We start from the raw sequence: 27,443 nt of genomic DNA, 5'->3' as shown, positions 1-27,443 counted from the left end.
CTTTTAATAAATAACAGCTCTAAATGAGCATGGCCTTGCCATGCCCAGCGGGACCCACGTGAGACTGGAAGCATCAGGGACAAAGATGCCCAAACTGCAATGTGCCTCCTCTCAGCAAACCCTGACCAGGGGGTTGCTGGTGGAAGAAGCAAAACCCACGAAAACAGGCCTGTAAATCTGAATTAAATTGCTGTTTCAGGCATAGTTATCCCACTGCAGGGAACACCCACAACTCCCTCCAAGGGCAGGAGCATTTAGGAGCACCCCAGGGCTTCCTGGAGTGCTGCATCCCAGCTCAGGGTGTTTAGCAGAGAGCTTCCCCAGGCTGTACTACAGCACTCCACGTGCAGAGACTGGATTACAGACCCTAATTGCTGCCATCCATCACATTAACAATTAGCATCATGTTAATGCATTTCCACTGCTCTCGGGGGAGGACGGAGAAGGAAAAGGAGGTCTTAGTCCCAGTTTACCTCGAGTTCACTGGGAGGCCAAGAAAGCAACTCACAGGCAAATTTTCCACATACCCAGGTTCCTTGGGATATTCCCAACCTCTGAAAAAGGCCCATAGGAAAAAAAACCAACTCCTTCAGCCCTCTTATCCAAGCCCTACCTCCATGTTTCCACATAAAGAAAGTAGCTAATGGAAAATCACCCCTCACTAAAAATGAGACAACCTTGGGTGGAAGATGCCAGAGACTCTTTTGATACACAACTCAGGTGCACCAGTTAAGGCTGATTCAGCCTCTAAACTCTTCAGTGAGCCTAGATCTCCAAATATCCAAACATGGTATCAAGAGAGCAACAGGCAAGCAAAGAACCTCCTGTACCCCACGTGCATGGCTGCGCACTGAGTCTAAGGGGTTTGCAGCATTCTCTACTTCAGAAAAGTTTTGATTCCTTACAACTTCAGGGGGATGAAGTGCAGAAGAAGAATAACATTTAATATATATGTGCTTGAATGGCAGAGACAGCCCCAGGTCTTGCTCCGAATCCTTATGCAGTTCCTGCAGTGAGAGTCCAGGGTCAAGGTGTATGGGGTAGAAGAGGCAGAAACCAAAAATCTGAGGAACAAATCTAAAATCACAGGATTTATTTCTAAAATTGTTTGCCACATCTGCAACTTCTACAAGCAAGAAGTCCCTTGTATTTATAATTTTCCTCTGAAAAAGAGATTGCCTGAGCACCAGGACAGACCACGTTCAGTCTTGGAAGAGCAGGATGTCTAAGCCCTGAGGTGGGAGATTTGCAGACCCCTTAAAATCAACTCAAAGGACTGTAGGGCAGTAAAAAGCCTCTTCTAGGCCCAAAAGCAACGTACAGATCCCCCAAAGAGCTGCCCTTAGGAGCTGGCTAGGTCTGGCATAACCACGTCCATCCCACAGGTTCGCGGCCACAGCTCCCCACACACCCCGTCAGGGACAGGTTTCAGCACCACAACCCACTGCAAAGGTTCGTGCCCGCAGCTCCTAACACACCCTGTCACGGGCAGGTTTCAGCCCCACAGGTTCGTGCCCGCAGCTCCCCACACAGCCCGTCAAGGGCAGGTTTCAGCCCCACAGCTCCCCACACAGCCCGTCAAGGGCAGGTTTCAGACCCCATGCCCGTGGCTCCCCCCGCAGCCCCTTAGGCGGCGCCTCCCCCAGCCCCCCCATGAGCCTGCGCTTTAACCCTCACACCGCGACACGCCCTCAGCCCCCTTCCGACCAATGGGCGACTCTTAATCAGCATATAACCGCAATGCACGCCGGTAGAAGCAGCGTCTCACCCTAACTGAGAAGCAGCCAGGTCGGTGAGCCTTTATATAGCGCCGGAAGCGCGGGAAGCAGCGTCCGGGGGAAGCTCACTGCCGAGGCCACCCACGGGGTGCGCGTCACCCGCGCCCCGCCTCGGGGAAGGTCTGAGGGAAGGGCCGCCCGCGGCCCCAGCAGGGCCCCGCCCGCGACGGGCGGGTGAGCCACCAGCAAGGGGGGGCGCCGCGCGGGCCGGCCCGGGCAGGAGAAGCCGCGGCGGTTCCTCCACGGGGAGCCCCGGCGGATGCTCATGGCCCCGCGGTGCTTTGAGACAGACTCACGGCCGGCGCGCTGAGTCCAATGGGTGAGGTGGGGCAGCGCCCCATAACCCAATTCAGACTACTCTCCCCCGGACACCCTTTTTGTACTTTCACTTTCTCGCCATCCTTCCACCACTCATTACCTTTCCCTTCTCCCACCCTCCTTTCCTTCCCCACACAGCTCAGTGTTCCACCCTACTTATTCCTGACTTCAACCCCTCAAACCTGGAGCCCAGCAGAGGGCAACAAAGATTAAGGAGCATGTCGCTTATGAGGAAGGGGTGAGTGAGTGGAGAGGGGATTTCATTTAAATATCAATGTGTAAATACCTAAATGTTAGCAAAGAAAGGTAAAAGGAAATACTGGAGTGGACTTCAGGAACCACACATAAGGGATGAAAACAATGAGGTATTCAAACCAGACCTAAATTTTGTAAAAGTAGAGGCCTGTGTTCTCCCTGAATCACCAAATTATTCACCAGCCTCACACCCCCCAGTTACTGACTTTTAAACTCAGAAACCTGCCCTTTATTTTACAACACCCTCCACCAAGCAAGCCCAACCATTCCTACTCCATCCAAAATAACCACAAACACCATTTTGGTTAAAAAAACTTTGTGTAATTGGTCTCTGCTGTCCCCACCCACCATCTCACAGTGGGTTGGGGTAGCGATGCCGGGAAAGCAGCCTGGGCTGGGTGGGTCGGGCAGGAAGCTGGGAAACAGAAAGAGAGGTGGTGTGAGCAATGGGCTGTACCCCAAAGTGTTGCTTTGCCATCATCAGGATGCAACCACAACCATCCTACATTTCACTCATTCATCACAACCTTCCATTGCTGTCCTCCCACCATTGATTTACTTATAAAAAACCCTTATTCCCACAACTGGTATCACCTAAACCCCCTTGCCCACAGCAGATCACCTGAAATCTGGCCCCACCCCAAAATCAGGAGCCACCCCAGGTGTCATGCAGCACCACCCTCATAAAAATGCTCTCACCTGAGCGACCTGGGCAGGGTTGAAGAGAGGAACTGAAGCCACTGGTGGGAGAGGTCCATGGTAGACAGCCTGGAGGGACCAAAGAGAGAGAAACTTAACAGACACCCCAAGCAGAGAGGCGTCCTGGCCACCATCACACACAGGTACACTTCCCTCCCCTCCTCACCTGCTGTCCTGATGACTGCCTTCCATCCCATGAGCCTTTCACCTCTGCAGACACTGAACTAACAGCAAAGGTGCTTTCACCCTCCATTCCTCCTAGGGCCAGCAACCAAAAACAAAAGCCAATTTAAAATAAGGAGGAGAAACTTGTAAAAGGGTGATGGGAGAGAGAGGTGAGGGGAACTGTGAGGTATTTACCAGGATTTCTGGAGAGAGGCTGAGCCAAAGGGTTTGTTCCAGCTGCCAGAGGGGGAATGGGTGGGGATGGTGATGCTCGCTCCTGAAATCACATCCACCCATTTAGAGCAGAAGCTCCTTGAGCTGGGAGAAGACTTCTGCACCAGATATCACACCAGGCTTTTGGGGTGCCCATCCTGCATCCCTCCTGCTGCAGAGGTACCCCAGGAGCTGCAGGAAACCCAGATAAGGAGGGGCTACAGGGTCAGGCAAGCAACTCAGGCACAAAGCTAAACCAGCCTGAGGGTTTAAAATCAGGCAGGAGCTGGACACCAAGCCTGGGTACAGCGTGAGGGGCCAAGGTGCATGGCTCCCCTTCTGTTCTTCATCTGCTGCTAGTTTGAGAAGAATATCCCAACGTGTTTTTGCTCTGGGACTGTAGATCATTCTCTACCAGGAAGACATTTCCAGGGGAGGTTCTCGCTACAAGCTCCAAGCCATCAGGGATGTGATGCCCTTAGGAGCTGGCTAGGTCTGGGGTGACCACGCATGGCTGCTTCCCCCTCGCTGCTGCACTTCCAATTAAAGAGGTTTTCCCTTCCCTGCACTCCCAAACCCTGCCAGAGCACTGCTGCTCACAGCTGCTGTGTTCCGCTCCAGCGGAGGGCGGGGGATCCCTGCAGAGTTTGCCAAGGGCTTGGATGACCTCACGGCTGAAGGAGGCTATATAAATTTATATCATATATATGAAAGAGGCTATATGAATTTACAGTTATTGTTAATCAAGGATTCACTTCCAGGCTAAAAGGGCTCCCAGTCCCCATGTCCCCCCACATGGAATGGCCATGGCCCCTGCATGAGGACAGGGAGAAATGGGGAGATGTGTCACCCATTGTCGCAGCTGCACCCTGCATGTCACCAGAGACAGGAAGGCTTTTTGTCCCCTACCTGCGGTCCTGATGTGGGAGAGTCTGAGCCTGTGTCGGACTCAGCTTTGGGAGAAGTTTCCTTGGTGGGTTTCGACCGAAACCAGCCAAACCACCTGAATCCAGAGCTCTGGGAAATGAAGGAAAAGAGTGGAAAGGGATAAGAAGAGGTGGATGCCAGGCTCCTCTAGGTGCCTACTGGGAGTGGCACCATTTTTCCAGGGACAGGGCTGGGTGCATGAGGCTCATGATGGCTCTGGCATGCTCACCTTGTCCTCCTCTGGCTTCGTGGCCTCTGTCTGCTCCTCAGCAGTGTCCTCAGCTGCGCTGTCCAAGGAGGGCTGGCTGTCCCCCAGCGAGACAGTGGAGGTGTCTGAGAGAGTCCGAGTCCTGGCTGGTAACTCCTCCTGCCATCAGACATGGAAGCTGCCACGTGCTGTTCCCACAGGAGCTGCACTGAGCATGGTCAGAGCCCCCCTGGGACTGCTGCTCACCCAGATTAGTGGGGAGCATCCCCAAGGACCCCTTAACACAGCAGGGCACAGCTTTCACCCAAGGGAACAACTGGCACCATGATGGGGAGATTCCATGTGAATTCAGTGCATGGAAGGATGGGCCAACACACCCCAGCTCCAGCCAGGACCCTCAGTGGGATGGTCTCTCTGGCTCCTCTGACTCACCTGCTCTACAGGGGACAGCCTGGCACCCCAGGGCTCCTCAGCTTCTCCTGTGGAGGAAAGGGAAGGACACAGTCAAGGTTTGATCTGTGGAGCTATGGATTTATCCATCAGAGCTATTTCCAGAGCTTCTACCATGGCCCTCTCCAGAGCAGAGCCACCCATGTGGTGGCCAAGATGTCCCCCCAAGAGATGCAAAAGGCCATTCTGGTCCCTGTCCCTGCCAGCATCAGGGAGTAAGTGGTGACACTGAACTGGTGCATCTCAAAGGCAACTTTTAAGGAAGAAATTCCTTGCTGTGAGGGTGGGAAAGCCCTGGCACAGGCTGCCCAGAGCAGCTGTGGCTGCACCACCTCTGGAATGGGACCTGGTCTAGTGGAAGGTGTCCCTGGGTGGAAGGTGTCCTGTAGCCACATTTTCTGGAAAATCCTTTCCTTAGGATTTTTTCTCCTGAGAAGCTGAGAGGCCTCAGAAACAAAATGTAAGCAATGGTTATCTGCTGCTGTGGAATGCAACAGGTGCATCTGTGATTGGTCTCATGTGGTTGTTTCTAATTAATGGCCAATCACAGTCCATCTGTCCAGACCGTTTGTCTCGGTCAGTCACAAACCTTTGTTATCATTCTTTTTCTATTTCCATTCTTAGCTAGGTTTCTGTTAAAGTCCTTTCTTCTATTCCTTTAGTATAGTTTTAATGTAATATATATCATAAAATAATAAATCAGCCTTCTGAAACATGGAGTCAACATTCTCATCTCTTCCCTCATCCTAAGACCCCTGCGAACACACGGTATCCCTGCCCGTAGCAGGGTGTTGGAACCAGATGATCTTTGCCATCCTTTCCCAACACAAACCATCCTGGGATCCTGTGATTTCTGCAGGGAAACAAGGCTGCAGCACTCACCTGCTGGCAGCACTGGCTGTGGAGGGGGCTCAGCACCACCCCCTCCCAGAGGGGCAGGTGTCTCCTGGCTGAGCACAGGGGGCTGCAGGTCTCTCCCAAGGCTGGGCAGCGGAGATGCCACCACCTGAGCAGGTGCTGGGGACCTCAGGGACACGTCCTCCTGGGGCCTCAGTCCCTGGGATGGCACAGGCTCAAACCACTGGTCGTACTGGTAGCTTTCACTCTGGGGAATCTCATTGCCAGGCTCTTCATCTGCCAAAAAAAACCCCACACCTCAGGAGTTTACAATTTTTGTAATGTTTATAATTCTATCGGGCTGTTGCATAGATTTCTCCCCTTCTCCATTAAACATCAGCAGGAGCTGGGGGAGTGAGGAAAGGCTTCAGGGACCAGGCAAGGGAGGAGGTAGGACACAGCACAGCAAAAGGAACCTTCCAGAGGTTTCAAGGAAGGTGGGCTTGGAAAGACTGGGGGAATTATTTTTTAATGCTGGGAATGTACCTGAGGCTACAAATGAACTCAGAAGGGGAATGCTATGGAAGCAAAGGGCCCACAAGCAGCACACACCAGCAGCTCAAAGAAGGCTGAGGTCTCCAGCCTTTTCCCCCACTCCTGCTGCACACTCTGAGCAGGAAATATACAGCAGGTAGCTTTCATTCCTGTTCCACAGCAGCACCCACGGATGAGTTCCTTGCTCTAGGCAGATTTATTCAGGGTTGGGATTTTTTCGTTTGAAAGGCAAGTTGAGCGAGCAGGATTGGTTTTATTTCACACACACATTGGCCCCAGGTGTGTCTCCTGCCCATTCCAGCTCAGCAGCCTCCTGCCAGAAACACTGGGCACTGGGAAACTCCTCTCCCATTGCTGGGAGGCAGGACCCAGATCCCATAGGGAAGGATTAGGGCACCTCTTGATGCTATCAAACCCTTTGCTTTGCTGCCAGCATCACCTCCAGCCCACTGAGGATTGGCTTCACACCCATGAGCTGCTCTCACATGGCCTGGAGATGCTCAAGATCCACAAGGAGGAGGATGGATGCTCAAACTCAGGCTGCCTGGCAGGCTCAGCTGGAACAAGTCAGGGAGGACCACGTGGATCCCAGCTTGGCACCTGATTTGGGCTTTGTCTTTCCAAGATGGATGGATTCAGCACCAAGCCAGCCTTCTCTGCACGCAGGTCCCTCAGGTGGTGGCTCTGGATGGCCTTCACCATGAAGGAAAGGGCCAAGCACAGGGAAGGTGAGCTGTGGAGACCACATGGAGCAGACCTGGCTGCTCAGAGAAGCCAAGCCAATGGGATCATCACACTTGCAGTTTCCTTCCAGGGAAGGAAGATCATAGTCTGAGCCCTGATAGCAGCAGAAGGCAATCAGGATTGATGATCCTTTTTACTGCCTGGGAGAGCTCTTTGAAAAGGAATTTGGCAGCAGCAGGGAAAGCTGATAGGAAGAAACGGCTTGAAGGAATTAGTTGTGTTTCATCCTGTCGGCACCAGCCTCTGCTCTCCACACTTCAGTGCCAGCACTCCCAGTCAAAGGCACATCCAAGGAGCAGGGGACTGTGCAGGAGCATCCTGCTGGTGGAGCTGGATGTGAAGCAACACCTCCCCCTGACTTCTCCTCAGTGGGACATCCCAATGGATGCCTGTCCAGCTGGGAAAGAAAAGCCCCCCTGCTCTTCCCTTGGCACCAGGGGATGGCTGTGCCCCTCCTCTTGATGTCTCTGGACTCTTGGGGTCACCAAAGGGTGAAGCAAAGGGATCAGAGAGGCAGCAGGGAAGGAGAAATGCTGATTCTGCAGCAGCAGGCATCCTGCAGCCTGGCACAGAGGAGGATGAGCTCCTTCCTGAATCCTTTGCTGTCTAAGTGTGAAATCCCTTTAGTTCAGCTCCAGTTTGCACCCTCAGAGGACTGCCTGGGAATGGGGCTGTCTCCCCTGAGGCTCAGCTGGGAGGCTCATCCAGCACCCACCCCCAGCTGCTCTTCTCCTCCCACAGCACCCAGAGGGACCCCGAAGCTGTGGTAATTAGGCCCAATTACTCAGACTTTGTACAGAACTCTCACTTTGCAGCCCATGCCTGAGGGATGCATCCAGGCAGGAGCAGCCTTTGAGCTCTGGGGGGATGCAAGGAGCAAGGAGTTGCTGCTGGTAAAAACTCCAGGGACTGGGAAGCTGCTTCCCAGCCCATGACAGCACAGTTCCATGCAGGGTGAGCCCACTGAGGTGACCACAGCCTGCTGCTTTTTTATTTACCTGCTGTTGGTAGAACAGCACAGGGCAGCTCCAGCTGAGCAGGTACCACCTCTGGAGGAAGATCATCTTCCACCTGCAGAGGTGAAACATGGTAAAATGGACAGTGAAAAGGGTGGAACAGGACAAAAACTAAGGAAATCACAAAGCTAATGCAAAGGAAAGCACAGTGCTCGTGGATTTGGGGCTCATAGCCCACCCCAGGCTGCAGGAGAGACCCACACCAGCTCAGAGGGGCTGCAGCACCCCTGAGAGCAGGCAGGAGGGGAAACAAGATGGAAAAGGCCACAAAACCAAAAGCAGGTGTGAAATCTGAATGGAAGAGCATTAATCCAAGCACCAGACCATAGGTAAAAGACCCCAGAGTACACCCACAAGCTGACACCCCACCAATGAGCTCTGCCATGTCCTCCCTGCAAAGGAAGACCATCACTCCCCCACCAGCCCCTGCCCGCCCTCCTTGAGCCAAATCAAAGAGAGTTTTGCCCTGTGTGAAGCTCTGCAGCCCTCAGGCACTGCAAGCCCCTTGCTCCCTCTGAATCTGCAGGTCCCAGAGCAGAGGCCACATCTCAGAGCTCACAGGCAGAGAAGAACAGCAGCTTCTGCCTCTCCATGCCCTGGGGCTCAGGGAAGAGAAGGAGATGCTCCTGCAGACAGAGCACAGCACAGAGCAGCTGTCCCACTGCCCCTCCTTACCTCCCACTCCTGGCAGCAGGCTCGGAGCTGCTCCAGCCAGTCAGGCTCCAGTGCCTGCTCCTGCTCTGGCATCTCCAGGAGCAGAGGGTCACAGAGCTTCAGCCTCTCAGCCAGCTGCAGGGCCAGGGGGACAGCAGGGATTAGCACAGGGGTCAGATCCACAGGGATCTGTCACACAGGGGCTCAGGAAAACAGCATCACCTCATAATATGGGGCTAAAATAACACCAGCCTCTTATGCAGGATTTATTCCCTCTCCCACACCCACACAGAGGTGCTGGCCCATCCCATGCCCCACAGTCTCAGCAGGGCTGGCTCAGCACTGCCACAGAGATGCCAAAATACTCTGTCAAAGGTGCTCCTTGCATCAAAGAGACAGGCAGATATCACCATCCCCTTTCCCCCCTGAGGAAAATGAGTGGCTTTAATCACCCCCCTAACAGCCATCCTGGGGCACTGGCAGGTTTGCAGGACACCCCACCAGAAGCCCTGGAAAGAGCCCAGCTCCCAGGGCAGCTCATAAGCTCCTTACCTACCCCATGAGGATGGATGGGAGCTGGTGTTTTTCTGATCTGCATTTACAAATCTCTGAGAAGATTCCACAGCCTCCCAGGCTTGTCCAGATGCTTGATGTCCTTACAGCTAAAGAGTATTTTCTTAATGTCTAAGTGAAATCTTCCCTACTGCAAATTAAGCCTCTCTATCCCTGCTCCCATGGAAGCTGTGAGAGGAGCCAGCCAGCATCCCCCCATGAGCAGCCTCCTGTGTGCTGGAGGGCTGTTATCACATCCCTCGTACCCCTTTCTCCCCCACCATATCTTGCCTGGAAGAAATAACCCTCAGGCCTTCTTCAGAGGTCATTTTCCCCTCAATCTCTTATCACCCCAGCTCTCCACTCCCACACTCACTCCAATTTAGCCCTGTCTCCACATGCAGCAGCCCAAACAGGCCCCAGCCAAGACCCCTGAGACCCCATCACATGGGGGATTATCACCTCCTTGTCTCAGATATGACAGTTGTACTCTCACAACCCAGAATAACACTATAACATGGTGAGGGGTTTTTTTCTTTTGTAACAGCATCCTGTTATGCTGCTGCTCAGTATTTTTTCCATGCTCCACTATCTCCCCCAGGTCCCTCTCTGCAGTATTGCTGCTGTGTGTTTAATTTCTCCTGCAGAAGAGGGGTCTGTGCTGCCCTGGCTGCAGCCGTCTCGGTGACTTGGGGCTCCAGCTCCCATCAATAGAGCAAAAGGCTCTTCCAAGGCAACCCAGGAGTCCAAGGTGGGATGCAGGGCTCCCTGCAGAGCTAATTCCCTGCCTGAAGGAGTTGTTTAGACAAGGATCCAGTTTTAAGACAGCTGGGTGAGGGGAGATGGCACTCAAAGTACTGCTCTTCATCCACATCTTTACTGAATTTTCTCTCACTGATATCAGCCCCGATCTAGTGGAAGGTATCCTCCATGGCAGGGGAGTTGGAACTAGGTGATCTCTGAGGTCCCTTCCAAGCCAAACCATTCTAGGATTCCTGGGGATTTCTCAAGTTTCCTCTGGCTACTTAGTGCTGCCTTATCTTCAATGCTTTGCTACAAGGCTGCCACCTTGAGGGCCACCAAAAGCCACCCAGAGGTGACTGTGCAGCTCAGCCACCCTCCACAGCCACACAGGACTCAGCTGTTCCTTCCTGCACCAGTGCTAGCAGCCATTTCTTTCTATTCCTGAGCTTTTAAAACACAAACTCTAAAGCAGCACAAAGCACCCTTCCCAGGTCTGGGAGTTTACAGCAAGGCAGGACCTGCACAACCAGACCCCAGCTTGGGACTGGGACTGGCCAGGAGAGCAAAGTAACCCTGCAGCCAACCAGGAACCTGCTCTACCCACTGTCCCATCTCTCTACAAACACACCTATGCTCATCCTGAATCAATCACAGGAAAAAAGAAATCATAAACATGATTACTCCTAAACGGGGGGAATGTTTAATCCAAAAGCTTATGTGCACTTTGATCCAGTATTAATGAACCAGCACCTGGTTGTGTATCATCCTCAGCTTCAAAAGAGGGGAAGTCTTAATCAAACACTAATGTGTATCATAATTTGTAACACAGTCTAGAACATCAAAGACAAGAGCATCTACGAATGCACCAGTTTTCCAGATGAAAGTGTTTTCTCCCAGGAGAAGCATTATCCCCAGCAGAATGGCAGACCTAAAAGGCTGTTAGACAGCAAATAGGCTTCAATGATGGGGTGAGGAAGCAGTGCCAGCCAAATTTTGGGTGAACTCAGCAGCACCCACTTCAGACAGGCATCTTGCTGCCCCTCACCTCACAGCACCACAGCTTTAGTGCCTTTCATAGTCACAGAATGGTTTGGGGTTGGAAGGGACCTTAAAGCTCATTTTGTTCCAATACCCCTGCCATTTGCAGGGACACCTTCCACTAGACCAGGTTGCTTAAAGCCCCATCCAACCTGGTCCTAAAGGCTGGAGGAAGGTGACAAGCAGCCTCAGCATTGCCCTGGTCTTGTGAAAGCCCCAAGGGGACTTGGAACACTTGCCCCTCTCTACCCCACCCCCCTGCTCAGGAAGTAGAGGGGCTGCACTTGGTGCTACACGTTGGGCCTTGCTCCCTCTCGGTGTCACCCCAGAACACATCCTCAGGAGGTAAAGAGAGTTGTAGAAGATATGCTGGAGGGGAAATGTGCATTTAGACTTCACTTCTTAAGCCTGTGACATTTAGAAGTTCAGAAAACCCCACCAGACTTAAAAACCTCCTTTGTTTCCAAATAACTCTGCTCCTACTTGGCAGTCAACATGACACCTTTGTTTTCTACCCAAAATCCACAGGGATTAGAAACCCTGTGGAAGCCCTGGCTTTGTTGTACTCGGCAGCAAACCCCAGAGGGCTGCTCAGAGCTGCCAACCCCTCCCACCCCAGCAGTTCCTGAGCAGGTATCACACCCAGGTTGGGATGCAGGAGGTGCAGACTCACCCTCACCACTTGCCGTGCCAGGACGGGGTGCGCGGCGGGGTCGCGGCGCAGGAGCGCGGTGGCCACGAGCTCGCAGTACTGCAGGGCCTGGGCTGGCAGCCCGTGGTCAGCCAGGCGGGAGGCGTAGAGCAGCTTGTACACCTTGGGGGAGGGAGGCAGAGCAGCCAGGGGTGGGAGCAGGGAGATGGACAGGGCTGTGGGTGCCCTGTGCCAGGCACATCGCCCCAGCGTGGCTCACAGCGCCCTGGATCGCGCACCCAGAGGTCACCTGCAACTTCCACCCATCCCCAAGGAGGCCTCCAGCTCCCTCTCCTTGAGCCAGGGAACTTCATAGAATCCTCTGCCCTGAATCCTGCACCCAAAGCTCACTTCCACCCATCCCCATGGAGCATCCAGCTCCCTCTCCTTGAGCCAGGGAACTTCACAGAATCCTGGATCCTGGGCCCAGAGGTCGCTTCCACCCATCCCCATGGAGGCATCCAGCCCCCCTCTCCTTGAACCAGGGAACTTCATAGAATCCTAGAATGGTTTGGGTTGGAAGGGACATCGGAGCTCATCTAGTTCCAGCCCCCTGACATGGCCAGGGACACCTCCCACTAGACCAGGTTGCTCCAAGCTCCATCCAGCCTAGCCTTGGACACTTCCAGGGATGTGTCCACCCCAAGGCAGCAAGAGCTGGGTGCTGCTTTGCAATAGGAAATGCTCAGCTGTTACCCAGAGAGCAGGAAGGCAATGAGAGCTGAGCAAGCACTGACCAGACACACTGTGCACCCCAAAACCTGCCCTGAATGAGTCCCTTGGCCAAGGCAACCTCCCCATCATTCCCAAAGCCCAGTAAGGGGACTAGCCTCAGGAACAGCTTGAATTCCAGGCTTCAGGGAGATGTTTTGGGGCAAGTCTGAGCTCTGCACGAGATGCAGTTGAGCACATGCACTACCTGGAAGGGGAGCAGGAAGGACTCGGGCTGTCGCAGCTGCTGGCAGTACTCGAAGATTTCCATCCTCTGGATGGCCTCTGTCCGGGCGAACTGGGAGAACGCCTGGCTGCGGGGAGGGGGCGGGCTCAGCGGGCAGGAGCAGAGCTCCTCCCAAACAGCCCCACACAGAGCGCGCATCAGCAGCGGGAAAAGCCCCGACCAGGGATTGCTTCTGCATCAGAGTGAGATCCCAGGGATGGGGAAAACGTGGGGCAGGTGACTCTGGCAAGAATGCCAGCCTGCAGTGCTTGCTCACCGGTGGCTGCTGCCCAGCAGGGCCATGCGATCTGCCTTTGCTCCAAAGTAACCAAAGGGAACATCTGCCATCAGGTAGCAGAAGTGAGCTGCTTCCACTGCTCCCTTGCTGGCTGCATGGAAAAAGACAGACAATTTGTCTGAGACATCACCACATGGTCATCTTTGCTTTGGAGGCCCTCAAGCTCACCCATAAAATGCAAACCGAACTGCCTCACTTTCCTGGCCATGCAGACCCTGATCCCTTCCTTGTCCCTGTTGCTTGTCTGTTTTCTCCAGTTGCTGCTTTTTGTTTCAGGAGGTTTCTGTTCAATGGTAGAGCTGGGTGAGCCTGAGCAAGGCCAGCTCCAACTCTTGCAGGGTGCATAAAATCCCATCACAGGGAGCAAGGCTCAGTCCCTGCAGTTACCTACACTTCCCTGAGCCAACTGCTCCAGCTGTCTCCACAAGAGCATCTAATGGATGTGCCTGAGCCCAATTCACCTGAGGATCCATTGACACCTCACCCCTTCCACCCCACAGGCACTGCAGCTCCAGGGTTGCAGGCACAACCATCTCAGTGTGGACATGCACGGTGACTCTGCAGTGCCCACCCCTGTTGTGGCTGCCCCCACTGATCCCAGCTCACCCAGAGTGTCCCCCATGGTGACAATGGCTCGGTGGTTCAGCTCTGTGTCTGCAACCTTGTTGGACAGCATCACAGCCAAGTGGGGCCTCCAGTCCCCCCACGTGGCATCCCCGCAGCACTGGAGGGACAGGAGGACAGCAGAGGTGAGCAGAGATGGTCACCAAAGGTGGGTATCACAGGCAGGTGACAGCACAGGGGAGCACATGCCAGGGCCAGCCTCTTGCTCACGGACCAGAGCTGCCTGAGGGATCCTCCCTGACATCAGCTGGAAGAGGGTCTGCAGTGGGTCGTTGGTGGCCAGTGTGCTGGTGAACCTGTGAGGAGACAGCAGAGAAGGGCTGCACCCCAGGACCCCAGACCTTCACTCACCTCCCAGAGCACACCCCAAATGCCCAAGGAAACTGACGTCCTGAGGGGTTTCCCAGAGAATCCAAGAAGGGATTAAGTTGGAAGGCACCTTCTAGTCCAACCTTCTTTCCGTAGGCAGGGACAACTTCCACCATCCCAGGATGCTTCAAGCCCAGTCCAACCTGGCCTTGGACACTTCCAGGGATCCAGAGGCAGCCACAGCTTCTCTGGACACCCTGTGCCCACCCTCACAGGGAAGGATTTCTTTCTAACATCTAATCTAAATCTACCCTCCTTCAGCTGAAGCTGTTCCTCCCTATCCTTTCACTCCATGCCCTTGTAAATAGGAGGCAGAGAGGATCACCAGCCTCTGGGGGTGATGATCTGTATTACCTTCAGAGAAGGCAGGTCTCCAGGACAACGCTGCATAAAACCTCCTTAAAAGGATTTGGGTTCCACAAGACAGAAAATTTCTGCTTAACTCTCCCTGAAGGGATCAACCCAATCCAGACTAAGTACATTAAATTCCACCAGAAAATGCTCATACAAGTGGGATGAACAGCTGGGACTAGACTGGATCACAGTGAAAATTGCTCAGCTCCCCCTACCCCATGGCTGTCTTTGCTAGGGGAGCATGGGCAAAGCCAGAGACTCAGAATAAATGCACCCTCCATCTCCAGAGAATGGCTTTCCTCCTGCTTTCCAGCCCCCCACTTGGTTTCTCCTGTACATTGGGAAGCCTGAAGGACTCAGGCCTGTTTGGATGGATGTCCTCTGTCCCCTTGGCCCCCTCTGGAAAGGCTCCAGCTGGAATCAATGCTCTTTTCCAATTCAGGGGGCACTGAAGGGATAGCAGCCTTGGAAAGCCAGCCATGGAACATCAAACCCTGCTTGAGCTTCTCCAGCTTACCCAGTGAGGACCCAGCTGTACGTCCGAGGGTCCATCTTGCTGGAGAGGAACAGGGCATGGCCCCACAGCTGGTTTCTCATGGCCCAGACCAGAGCCTCCTGCAGGTGAGGGGGAGAAGAAAGAGGGTTTGCATCAACTCTGCTTCCTCCCTCCTCTGCTCCCCCAGCTCAGAGAAGAGCACCAGTACTGTTCTGGTTTCAATTTGCATCCTCCAAATTAGCATCTTCTGTGTCCCCTTGTCTTTCTACCCTAAAAATTTACAAGAACCTGGACCTTCAAAGCAATTGAAGATGTGTGCTGCCTGTTAGCTCTCAAAGCTGTGGGATGCCAGTCTGGGCATCCAAGCTGCAGCCCTCCTCTCTCTTCTCCTTGTGCCTTAGGTATCCTGTGAGATCACATAGCTGCAAATGGGTTTGGAACAAGACATCCTTTAAGGTCCCTTCCAAAGCAAACCATTCTAGGGATCTATGAAACTAAGTGTGGTAGAAGTGCTGGTAAAAGCCTCTTCATCTCATCTTCACTTGGGTCTCCCCTCCCAGTTCCCAGTGGTGGGACATCACTGCCATAAGCCCCATTGTACAAAAACAGCTTGGAAGGTTGACCCCACAACCACAATTCACTTCTTGAAGGGTGAAGGAGCACCCTTCCCTTTAAAACCTGCCTGAAGGTCCAAGAAGAACAAAACCTCCAGCCTCACATCCTGGATCCCACTCACCACTTACTTTCTTCCTGCCATAGTAGAGGAGCTTAGTGAACTTCTCCACGATCTGTGCCTGTGTCTCCACGACGGGCGGGAGCTCCCCGGTGATGAGGTCCAGCGGCTGCCGCTGCGCCCACTCGTCGTCGGCCATGCCCAGCAGGTTGGCTGCAGGCTCCTGCCTTCTGTACCTGTCCTGGCGCCTGCAGTCCTGCATCAGCAGCTCCGCCGTGTCCGAGCCCACCATGGACTGCCAAAGGGAAGGAAGGAGCCGCCTGGAGGCTGCCCCAGGGTCGGGACCCAGGACATTCCTCTGGCTGCCCTGCATGATTCCAGACCCTGGCAAGGGGCTCAGAGACCTTGGCACGGAGTCACAAACACCTGTGCCTTCGATTTTAGCCCATGGAAACAATAACTTGTGTGAAGATTTAGAAGCCAGAAGAGTTTGAGCAGCATGATAGTTAATTTGTCACAGGGTGAAAAAGTAGACTTTTTGGGATTTTATAATGGGAGTTCAAGAAGCAAGATGGAGGAATCTGAGCATGTCCTGTCCTTCTTCTTCTTTTTGTCCTCCATCTTCTGCTGGGATGGTGACTTTTGGATTGGTTTAGAGTAGAGACAGACTGTCTAACATAGGTGATAGGTGTTGGAAAATTATTATAAATAAAGTACACGTAGTTTGCAGTATAAAAAGCTAACACCACCCCAAGGGCAGTCGCTGTGCCACAACCTGACCTGCTGGACAGACCTCAGCAGGTCAGAGAAAAAAATGGAACAGATAAGAGAAAATAAACAACCTTGAAAAGCAAAACTGACAAATCTCAACTTCTTCTTTGGTCATGGAGCTAAGAAAAAATACTTTCTAACACCTCAGGAGTCATCTCAACCACAGAAACCTGAAACCCCACAAGCAAAGGCTGATGGCACTTCCAGTCTGCCCCCTTCTTACACCTGCATCCTTGCCCCAGCACGTGCCCCAGACAAGACCAGCTTTGGCCACCAGCACAGGGAGTTGGAAGGAAAAGGACTCAGCACAATTAGCAAGACCTCCACAACACTCCCTCTGACCTGCTTCCAACAAGCAGCTGCAGACTGGATTGGGTGGATTTCAGTGGATTAAGGGAACAGCCCCCTTTTAAATGTAAGTGCTGGCTCCCCCATGAAAGTGGCACCAGTCCCCTTCACTGAGCTGTTGGCAGTTCCCAAGGACAAAAAGCAATCACGGAGAAGGATTTGCTACAAATATCCAGGCAGCATCAAACTGAGGAATGAAAATCACATCCTCTCAAGGTACACCCCTTCCCCCCTAAAACTGCAACTGGATCAAGAGGCACCCAAGGGACATACTACTTGTCTCATGTCCAAGATCAAAAGGGTGATTCCCTTCCATGGGATACCTACCCCATTCTGCCGGCAGAGGAGGACCAGGAGTTTCCAGAGGAGAGAGGAATCTCTGCCCCTCTGTGTTGAGAGGTCACAGCCTGTGTTTATCTTCTGCTGGCAAAAGGTCATCACGTCCACCTTGTGCAGATCTTCCCTACGGCAGCAGAAAGAAGCATTAAAGAAACCCAAGGCAAAGCAACCTAGGGCATCATTCAGGCTCAGTCCCCAGGTTCACATGGGGATGCCAAAGATTCCAAGCAAGAGCTGGAGGAAAGAAGATCCCCAGTACCAATGACTACTTTTAAATTCAAACACACTCAAATTTATTGTGACTCCTAGCAGATCTCTGCATTTCAGGGATGCAAAGTACATTTCAAACCCACTCTTTGCTCTCCTGATAATATTTTCCTCAATCCATCTGCAAAGAAACAGTTTGGATTTGCTGTGCTGCCATTACATCCATGGATGTCCAAGGCTGCAGAAGCAGGCACAATCTGTTGTGGAGGCAGAGTGGAGGGTCACTTGTGTGACCACAGAAACCCTTCAGCTATGTGCAAGCCAGGCAGAAGTGCTGCCATACAATAAAATAACCATGCAGTTAGAAAGAAAGAGTGTATGAAACAGGAGAGAGAAACTGCAGGTGAGGATGTTGATCCTGACTCATCATTCCAACATATTATATGGAGATTCCTGATGTACCCTTTGGAACAATTCTGGTAACCCAGAATCATAGAATGGTCTGGGGGTTGAAAGGGAGCTTAAAGCTCATCTAGTCCAACCCCCCTGCCATGGGACCTTCCACTAGACCAAGGCCTGTCCAATTTGGCCTTGAACACTTCCAGGGATAGAGCATCCACCACATCTCTGGGCAACCTGAGGCCTTACTACCCTCACAGGGAAGATTTTTTTCCATATATCCAACCTAAAGTTCCCCTTTTTCAATTTGCACTTGTTGCCCTTTGTCCTGTCTCTACAGTTGCTGACAATGAGACCCTCTCTGGCTTCCTTGTAGCCATTTCAGGTACTGGAAGGGGCTGTCATGTCTCCACACAACCTTCTCTTCTCCAGCCTCAACTTCCTCAGCCTGTCTGCATTAGGGAGGTTTCTCCAGTCCCTTTATCCTCCTCTGGACTTGTTCCATGTCCTTCCTGTGCTGGTGGCCCCAGATCTGTTTGCAGCACTCCAGGTGGGTCTCAAGAGGGCTCACAAGGGAAGCTCCAGATATTCCCTGCAGCTTCTTTGTATGCACAGCCCTTTTGCTTGGTAAATACTTTTTCCTTTTCTCTCCCTGCCTTGGTTGGAAGTGGCCAGAAATAGAGACAACCTGATGCAGCACCCCTGATTAATCCCCAGCTCATACTGGATGTAGGAACATACTGGGTCTGACCCTGCTGTGGCTCAGCCATCTCATGGGACAAAAACTTTAGGAAAAGCTAAGCCACAGGTTGACCCAGGGCTTCAGATGTCCAAAGAAACAAAAAAAAAAATCATTTTTCTGAGACAAAATGAGTACAAAATAAGGTCAGATGTACAAACCACACTAAACCCACATCCTATGAATATTCAAAATACCATATCCCACAACCCAAACCAGGCCAGACTGCTTCAAAGGGGCTGGGCTCCCAGCCTGAACTTAGACATGGCCTTTGTGAATAACTCAAAACCACAGGGACCCTTTGAGTCTGCCTGGAGCTCACATCTCCTCATGAAGGAGACAGCCAGGAGGACACAGCTCCTGGACCTGTGCTGCCATACCTGGCCAGGGGCCCAGGGAAGGCTTGCAGCTCCTCCAGCTCTTCTGTGCCATGAAGGATTGCCTGAAAAACAAAAGTAAATTCAGCAGCTGGCCTCCAGCAATCAGACCAGCCCCAGCTGGGCTATTGGGAAGCCAGGGCCTTGGCCAAGGATCCAACAGTGCCAGTGAACCCTGTGCTGTCATCAGGTAACCACAGAGCACAGAGCCTGAGGTATCACATGGACTCCAGTGCTAAGGTCCAGTAAAGAAATGTCTGCTGAGATGGCATCTGCCTCCTTCTGGAGGTAAAACAGGAGACAGGAATGCTGTGGGAGACTCAGGGCATGGACAAGGCCCCTGTATTGGAGCACCTTGGGAAGATGAATGGAGTTGTCCTTTGGAGAGGAAGAAACCACATCTGTCCCCATGAGAAGGGATCCCTGTGAGCAGGTCACAGGTACCCAGGGTTTCAGAAGGCTGAAAACACCACCCAGACACAGGCTGGCATGATGGAGACTCAAAAGTCCACGTGGGATGGACAGAAGATGGGAGCAAGGAATGGGAAGGCTCCTGAGGAGGCTGCTGGGGTTCTGAACCATGTCTGCATCCCTCAGGGTGACAGGAGCCACTCCAGGGAGGGGACAGGGGACCTGGAGGGCCAGCTGTGTCCTACCTCCAGGCTGTGCAGCTCGACACGGGGCAGCTGTCTCTCAGCAGGGTGGTGGGGACACACCAGCACCAGGTGGCCCCCAGCTCCAAAGCACAGAGCTGTGTGCAGCTGTGGGAACTTGAGGGGGACTGCTGGGGGTGGGGTGGACACCGAGGGCTCCCCTGCAATGACACACAGGCCACTGTGAGCCACTCACACTGATCACACACCACATCCACTGTGGAGGGCTTCACCAGTCCCAAACTTGACCAGTCCCAAACTTGTCCCCCAACTAAGTGGCCCTCCACTGACCCCTCTGTGCAAGAATTGTCCCCCAAAGCAGCAGATGTGCACAGCAGCTCCTAAACCTACCCAAGCAGAGTCCCTGGACCATTCACCCACCCTGCAGCCCCCCAGCCATGCCTTGTGCCTGCACAACCTCCTCCAGGGGAGGACCCAGCTGAGAGACAGCCAATATCCTACACCAGCCATTTATTCCCTTGCTTCCCCCTTGTCAGAGCCCCCCATTCCACCTCACCTGTTGGTCCCATATTCCAGGACCCCATTCCAGGGCTGTAGTCATCAGCACCATCCCGGATGTACTGGCTGAGCTCATGGCTGCTGGAGCTGAGTCCTGACTCTTGGTACTGGAGGAGCAGGCTGGGCTGCAAGGGAGGGAGAGCACACAAACCTGGCTCAAAAACTGGGGACACTGCTGATTTCCTGCCCCCAGGCAGTGAGGGGGGCTCTGCTGCTGCAGGGAAGTGCCCAGCAGGGACAGCACAGCCAATTCCCATCCCAGCAGCTCACACCCTACACCAGCTTGGGTTCACCCCACAGCTTAGAAAAGGAATTTACATCAGCCACAGCTGTAGTCTGATAGCTGTCCTAGCCCTAACATGAGCTCCCCACCACAGCCAAGGAGATGGGGCTTGGAAACCCAAAAACACATCACCCAGGAGCAAAATCACCAGAGGAGCTTTGATTTGATCTTTTAGTTTTCTCTTGGCAAAACCCAGCAGTCAGGACAAAGTGTGAATGGAGCATGACTTGGTGGACAGAGCTGACAATGACACACAGCTGTCAGCTACCTCAGAGGGCTAGAATCGTGGAATCATGGAATCATTAAGGTTGGAAAAGCTCTCTGATCCAGCACTGCCATGTTCACCACTAAACCATGTCCCCAACTGCCACATCTACATGTCTTTAAAATTCTCCCAGGAATGGTGCCTCTACTACACCCCTGGGCAGCCTATGCCAGGGTTTGACAACTCTTTTGTTGAAGAAATTTTTTCCTAGTATCCAACCTAAACCTTCCCTGGCACAAGTTAAGGCTGTTTCCTTGTGTTCTGTCACTTGTTCTGTGGGAGAGGAGCCTGATCCCCACCTGCTACAGCCTCCTTTCAGGGAGTTGTAGAGAGAGACAAGGTCACCCCTGAGCCTCCTTTCCTCCAGGCTGAGCCCCCACAGTCCTCTCTGCCTCTCCTTGTGCTCCAGACCCTTGCCCAGCTCCACTGCAGAACATCCCACTAAGCCTGGATTTCTGTGCTGCTCCTGGGCTGAGCATACAGCCCTGCCCCTGGGGGAGGGACAGCCCAGCAGATGGAAAGAACACAAACACTAAAAACCCACTGCAACAATCCCCAGGGACTGTCAGGCAGAGTGCAACATTGCAAAGGGGCCCTCTTCTCAGCTGGAGGGGGACACATGGATTGTTCCCAAATCTCTGAGACATTCTTGTCCTCCATCCCTGCCCATCTTGAGTTTACCTCTTTGGACCAGCCACCAGCTTCCCCTGAATCACTGCTGAGGGTTCCTTCCCTCCTGGCTGTCGAGGTGTAGCTCTCCTCATAAAAGTTGTAGGTCCTGCAGGTGGGAGCAAAGGGAGGACACACTGAAGGTCTGAGATTCTTGAACCACCCACAAACCCACTCATTTTGCAGCAGGTGGTTTCACAGGGCTGCACAGACTCCCCAGCTTTACCTGTCGTGCCCTGGGGGACCCGTGGCCAGGTTGGGGTGGTAGCCTCTGTAGTAGTGCTGGTCCCGGTAACTCTTGCCATGAGACTCTCCCTGCCTCAGGTCTAGAGAGAATCAAGAGTCAGCATCACCCCTCCAGAGCAACAGTGAAGTTGCAGAAGACAATCCATGAGAAAGGCAATTTGCCATGCCCACTCAGTTTGCTTCCAAATGATCCCAACACATTGGAGATATGATAACAATGCCTTGTGCACATTTGTCAGCACAGCACTGATGTCCTCTTCTCTTTCCTCCCTCCTCTTCTGTTCAGTCCAGAAACAGCAAAGAAGAGGCCCTGGCCATCCTGGTCACACAGCACTATCAAACCAGGAATGACACAGGTTTTTAGCCATGGTCATGAAGATCAAACATCGCTTGGGTGCACCTAGCTCCTGCTCACATTTCCTAAAGGCAGACAGGGAGCCAGTGCTGCACAGAGCACCCACCACCACCCAGGAGTGTGGCAGGAGAGAGCCCTGGATGTGTGCAAGCCTTGGGAGAAGAACCCATCCTGGGGAAAGCATCACTTCTGCAAGCTGCCTGCATGCCCAAAGGATGAGCCCATACCTCTGTCATCCTGCCATGCCACTGGCTGCCACTGGTGGCTTTGGTAGGAGTAGCCATCCCTGTTGCCAGCTGCAGGATACTGCCAGTGGGGATCTTCATAGCTCTGCCTGGAAAACAACACAGCACACTGATCTGGGGTAGAAAGGGTTCCAGGGTCACATCTAGGGTCCCTCCTGCTTGGGACCATTTGAGGCAGCAAAGGGGGTGGAAATAAAGCCAGGTCCCCTGCTCTGGCAGGGCCAGGAACTGGTCCAGCATCACACCTGGAAGGAGAAGGGTGAGGTTTGGATGCTTTGCTGCCACCAGCTATAAGAAACCTGCAGTTTCAGGTGATGCCCAGTTTTACAGAATCCAAGAATGGTTTGGGTTCCAAGGGACCTTTAAGGTCATCTCATTTCAACCCCTGCCACGAGCAGGGACACCTTCCACTAGACCAGGCTGCTCCAAGCCCTGTCCAACCTGGCCTTGAACACTTCCAGGGATAGAGCAGCCACAGCTTCTCTGGGCAACCTGTGCCAGAGCCTCTCCACCCTCAGAGAGAAAATTTACTTCCTAATATCCCATCTGCATCACACGACCTCAGCACAAACCCCCACGTACCGACTCCATAACTCACTGAGGGCAATAACTCAGGCAAATCAAGCCAGATTTGCTGGAAGCTCTTTCTCAGCACTGAGAACATCCTCCAGCCCACATTTTATCCATCCACTCTTCACTGTTTCAGCAGCTGAGCTTGCAGGCTGCCTCTTGCTCCTATATTACCACTTGTATTTTTATTGTTCACCTTGCACTTAGGAAAAAGGAACAGCATTTAATCAAATCTGTAAGAAAAATGCACCTCAGGGCTGAGGCTGAGCTTGTTAAACACCAACCACAGAAGCCACAGTTTTAAGAAGAAATCAGAGCTGCAAATGCTATACAGCCTTAAATATAGAAGTCATGGGGCTGCTTGAATAGCTGGACATCACCTCCTGACCCCTCTGTAGTCACAAGGGCAGGAGCTGCGAGCAGTGCAATGGGCAGCTCTTATTTTGAGAAGGTTTCCATGAGAGGGACCAAGGGCTCTCACCTGGCGTGGGGCTGGCTGGGGTAGGTGCTGTCAGCGCGGGACGCCGGCCGGCGGGTGTCACCGTGGGGGTGCTGTCCCTCACCCCAGGGCAGAGCAGGGCCGTGCCTCCCATGCCAGGAGCCGGGCCTGGGAGCCTGCCCTGCTTGCAGGAGGTGCCGCCGCAGCGGGGCCGGGGGCCCGGGGAGCCCCTCTGCCCACGAGCCCCGCGCTGCCGGCCTCTCCCGGGGCTGGGGTGAATGGCCAGGGGCCCAGGGCTCCATCACCTGCTTGCCAGCCAAATCCTCTCTGGGTCTGGGGAGCCTGAGCACCAAATGGCTTTAGTGGCCTGCAAATGTCACAGAGTGTTTGATCAGCAGCTTTTCAACCCACTCAAAGCCCCCTTTGAAGCCCGTTGCCAGCTACTCTCTGCTTTTTGGGAGCATCATGGAAACCCAGGATCCTTTCCATAATACGCAGAGGCAAGGAAAAGTCATCTCTACATCTTCCTTAACTTGAAGCTCCCCTTAAAACACCAGGATGAAATGATGAATCTATTTCTTCCCAGAAAAAGAGTCTCAAGATGATTTGGGTTGAAAGTGACCTTAAAAATCATCCAGTTCCAAATCCCTGCCATGGGCAGGGACACCTTCCATTAGACCAGATTGCCCAAAGCCCCATCCAACCTGTTGTTGAGCACTTCCAGAGATGAGGAGTTTCTCTGGGCAACCTGTGCCAGGGCCTCACCACTCTCACATGAAAGAATTTCTTCCCAATACCTAACCAGAATCTCTCCTCTTTCAGTTTAAAACCATCACCCCTTGCCTTAGTGCTACAGGCCCTGCTATAAAATTTGTCCTTACCTCAAAAAGCCCTCTTATACCCAGGTGGGATCCTCCTGCACTCCCAGCTGCAAAGCACCAGCACTCACAGCCCCCTCAAGCTGTGAGGGTGAGAAATCCCCCTCCCCTCTGTGACAGGCAGTGAAACCCCATCTGATATGCACTAAGGGGGCAAAGCTTTGGGCAGGACAAGGAGTTTTGCTCAAAGAAAAGAGCAAGCAGGGAGAAAAGGAGCTTTGTTCTTGTGAGCTATGGGATGGGGTGGAAACAGGGATTTCCTCCTGCCTTTCAGAATTCCAAGTGGGCACCAGATTTGGTTACAGCAGTGCCATGCAGAAGAGGAAATCCTGAGGAGAGCCCAGGGTGGCACACGGGTGAAGCCCCAGCTGCCAGGGGGATGTCACCCTCAAGCCCCCCACGTCTCCTCTTGCAGCATCAGTTCCCCAAGTGGCCCCACCACTCCAGGCCTCCCCAACACAGGGAGATGGCCAGATGCTGTCTGAACCCCTCCTCACTCCTCCCCCTCAAAGTTTAGGGCACTTTGGGGTTATTTCAGAACTGGAAAACACACAGGTCTGAACAGAGGTGGCTCAGTTTGTGGCTCTCTAGGTGACATCCAGGTAAACCCTGGCCCTAATCAGCCCCCAACCACAAACATCCAGGGACGCATTATTCCAGTCCCACCGAGGGCCCACCCCAGTTTTTGGCCAGGGGTTCCCACCACCATGCTCCCCCCTCAGCAGCTACACACACCTGCTCAGAGGCTGTCAGGGCCCTTCCTCTGCTCCCTGTTGCCACTTCCAAAGTCCACTTCCACATGGGCCAGGGGGCAAAGGGCAGCCCCTGCTCCTCCGCCCTGCGCCGGCCGCGCGCTTGGCTCCCGGGGGATTCCTGCTGCTCGTTGCATCCTGAGGGTCACCTCTCCCACCACTTGGGTCTCCTCCCACCCCAGGTAAGGAGCATGCAGCCCTCTGAGCCCAGAAAAACCCAGAAGTTTCTCCTGGGGAGTTTTTTAATGCTGTGAAGTAAGTAGGGGCTGATAGGGAAAGGACAAAGGTGAACAGCTTTAAGCTGCAAGAGCAGAGATTTAGATTAGATGTGAGGAGGGAATTTTTCCCTGTGAGGGTGGGGAGGCCCTGGCACAACGTGCCCAGAGAAGCTGGATCCCTGGAAGTGTCCAAGGACAGCTTGGAGGGGGCTTGGAGCAGCCTGGGACGGTGGAAGGTGTCCCTGCCCATGGCGGGGGTGGAATGAGATTGACTTTAAGGTCCCTTCCAACCCCAACTATTTCAGGATACTATGAAGTGTCTTCCTTGATACATCCTCTCATCTCCTAAATAATAACAATAACAATAAATAAATAAATAAATAAATAGATAGATAGATAAAACCCGATTGGTTTCATTCAGACCCAGCCACAAGTCAAGCAAATAAAATCCATCCCAGCATGTCCTGCCCAGGGCAGAATTTGGGCAAGATGGAGCTGGGCTCCACCCCAGCACTGCCTCATCTCAGTCATTATAACACTATAATGGCCTTGTTCTCTAAGTGACCAGAGATTCCTGCCTGGAGACCCCATCCTGAACTCCCCATAGCTCCTTAAAAACTGAGAAAATGAGCAAATTAAGGCAAATTATGTCATAGAAAACCACATTAAAAGCAAGATATAAGGTCCATCATCTACCACCCAGCAGTTTAGTGATGCCTCACCTTCTGCCCCATTCCTGAAGCCTCCAAATTGCCTCCACTGGAACATCACAGCACTGACTGATTTGGGATTCACAGGCGGGAGAGTTTGCTTAGCATCATGGTGGCACTGTCAGAAACCCCCTCCTTTAATGATGTTGAAAGACTACATATATTACAGCTTCAGACCTTGAAATTTCCACCCTGCTGGGAGAGTAAGAAATTTTCCCTGGTGGTCCTGAGAAATAAGCACTCAGTCTCTGCAGAATTCAAGATTTCAAGTAAAAAAATACCCTTAGCACTCAGCCATACAGAAACCCGACTGGGAGAAACACAAACCAGGGCAGAGCTGTCTTTGTGCTGCTGAGCTGCTGCAGTAGAATGAAATTAAGCATCTCCTCTTCATTTCACAGCTGCCCTTCAAAACTTCAGGAGGTTTTGAAGTAAAAGGTCTGTCATGGACAGATCAGGGCTCAGGGGAAGCAAGAAAGGATCCCTAGGAACTATGAGAGTCACACTTTAAAAATACACAAATTGATAGGATATTTCATAAATATAAATAACATAATTTAACTTGGTTTCTGGCTAATAATTTTAGGGGTTTTTTTAGCCAAGAGGTGATTGCTGGATGTTTCCAATCTCTTTTCTAGCAACAACACAAATCTATACTGGGAGCCTGCAGGGCTCAATCAGCATCACATAAAGATGCTGGAGAGGAGAGTCAATTTAAATGAGATATAAGGAAGGAGTTTTTACAGTGAGGGTGGTGAGCCCCTGGCACAGGCTGCCCACAGAAGCTGTGGCTGCCCCTGGATCCCTGAAGTGTTGAATGTCAGGTTGGATGGGGCTCTGAGAAAGCTGATCTGCTTGAAGATGTCCCTGCTCACTGCAAGGGGAGTTGGACTGGATGACCTTTAAAAATCCTTTCCAACCCAAACCGCTGCATCTCTGTGATCCTCAGGCTGCTGTTGCCAGCCTAACCTGGGAGGTTTGGATTACAAGGAAGATTTGGGAGCTTGTCTTGCATAAAAGCAGCTGCAGCTAGTGATGCTTGTGTTTGAGATGTGTGGAAACAATTCCTGTTCTTGCTAGGGGAAGAAGAGGTGAGAAACTCTACCACCAACACAAAGCTTTGAGCAGAAGTGGTTTAAAATGGATGGAGAACACCAGCTTTAAGGCAAAAGCAGGAAAGTGTGCTGGAAAAAGAGCCAAGGAAAGGAGCTGAGGAATGAAAAGTGACAGAAGAAAAAACAGAGAAAAAAGGCTCAGATGAGCTAGAAAGAGGGGAAGAAAAGGATAACCTTTCAATGTCATCACATTTAGCCAAAAAATGACTATTTTAAAGGAGTCATAGCTTCCTTGCAAATGGAAGCCCTGAGCCCTAGGACTGCCATCAAGCTTACAGGACTCTTGCAATGCAGACAGCAGATAGCATTTGTCACAGAGCTAAAGGGACACCGCTATCACGTTAAAACATCACGTTTTTCTGCTTTAAAAGATTTCACTGCTGTTGTTACAGTAACAAGATTAGGTGGAAAACATTTTTCTTCATGCCCTCGGTGTGTTTGTGCAACTCCTTGGGGCCCTGATCACAGCCAGCCCCAGGCTCTCAGGTCAGTCCCCCACAGAAAACCCAACCTCATCTGAAACCTTTGTAACCCAAGAGAAGAAATTCAGGTGGCTTCAGCACCTGAAGCTATTTTGAGGTGATTTATGTTGTTTCTACTTGGTTCTGAGATGAGGTTTATTTTTTTTTAAAGCAGAATTGATAGGAAGCTTTGTTAATCTCTGAGCTTCAGCCCCTTATAAATGTGAAAAATATATTTGTAAACAAATGCTTTTTTTTTTTTTTGGAGATGTCTTGAGCATCATGCAGGG

The 27,443-nt window shown here is 52.5% G+C and overlaps 1 protein-coding gene across 1 annotated transcript; it reads right to left on the bottom strand.

Annotated features, from left to right (window-relative positions):
• Positions 1-2,703: 2,703 nt before the first annotated feature.
• Positions 2,704-23,321, bottom strand: SEC16B (SEC16 homolog B, endoplasmic reticulum export factor). The gene is made up of 25 exons (XM_058808931.1): positions 23,062-23,321; positions 21,993-22,099; positions 21,391-21,490; positions 21,177-21,273; positions 19,946-20,102; positions 19,432-19,589; positions 18,779-18,840; positions 17,042-17,177; positions 15,666-15,890; positions 14,944-15,041; positions 13,918-13,999; positions 13,686-13,803; positions 13,059-13,170; positions 12,764-12,869; positions 11,827-11,967; positions 8,841-8,954; positions 8,148-8,220; positions 5,896-6,147; positions 4,996-5,042; positions 4,585-4,722; positions 4,338-4,445; positions 3,411-3,492; positions 3,190-3,308; positions 3,051-3,119; positions 2,704-2,766 (listed from the first exon to the last, which is right to left on the bottom strand). Exons 1-25 carry the CDS (start codon positions 23,319-23,321, stop codon positions 2,704-2,706), a joined length of 3,024 nt encoding a protein of 1,007 aa, XP_058664914.1.
• Between the last annotated feature and the right edge of the window lie 4,122 nt (positions 23,322-27,443).

The sequence above is a fragment of the Ammospiza caudacuta genome, chromosome 7 (genome assembly GCF_027887145.1).
Source record: "Ammospiza caudacuta isolate bAmmCau1 chromosome 7, bAmmCau1.pri, whole genome shotgun sequence".
In the NCBI taxonomy this organism is placed as follows: domain Eukaryota; kingdom Metazoa; phylum Chordata; class Aves; order Passeriformes; family Passerellidae; genus Ammospiza; species Ammospiza caudacuta.
Note: the sequence above shows the minus strand (reverse complement) of the source record. Positions and strands in the feature narration are given on the sequence as shown.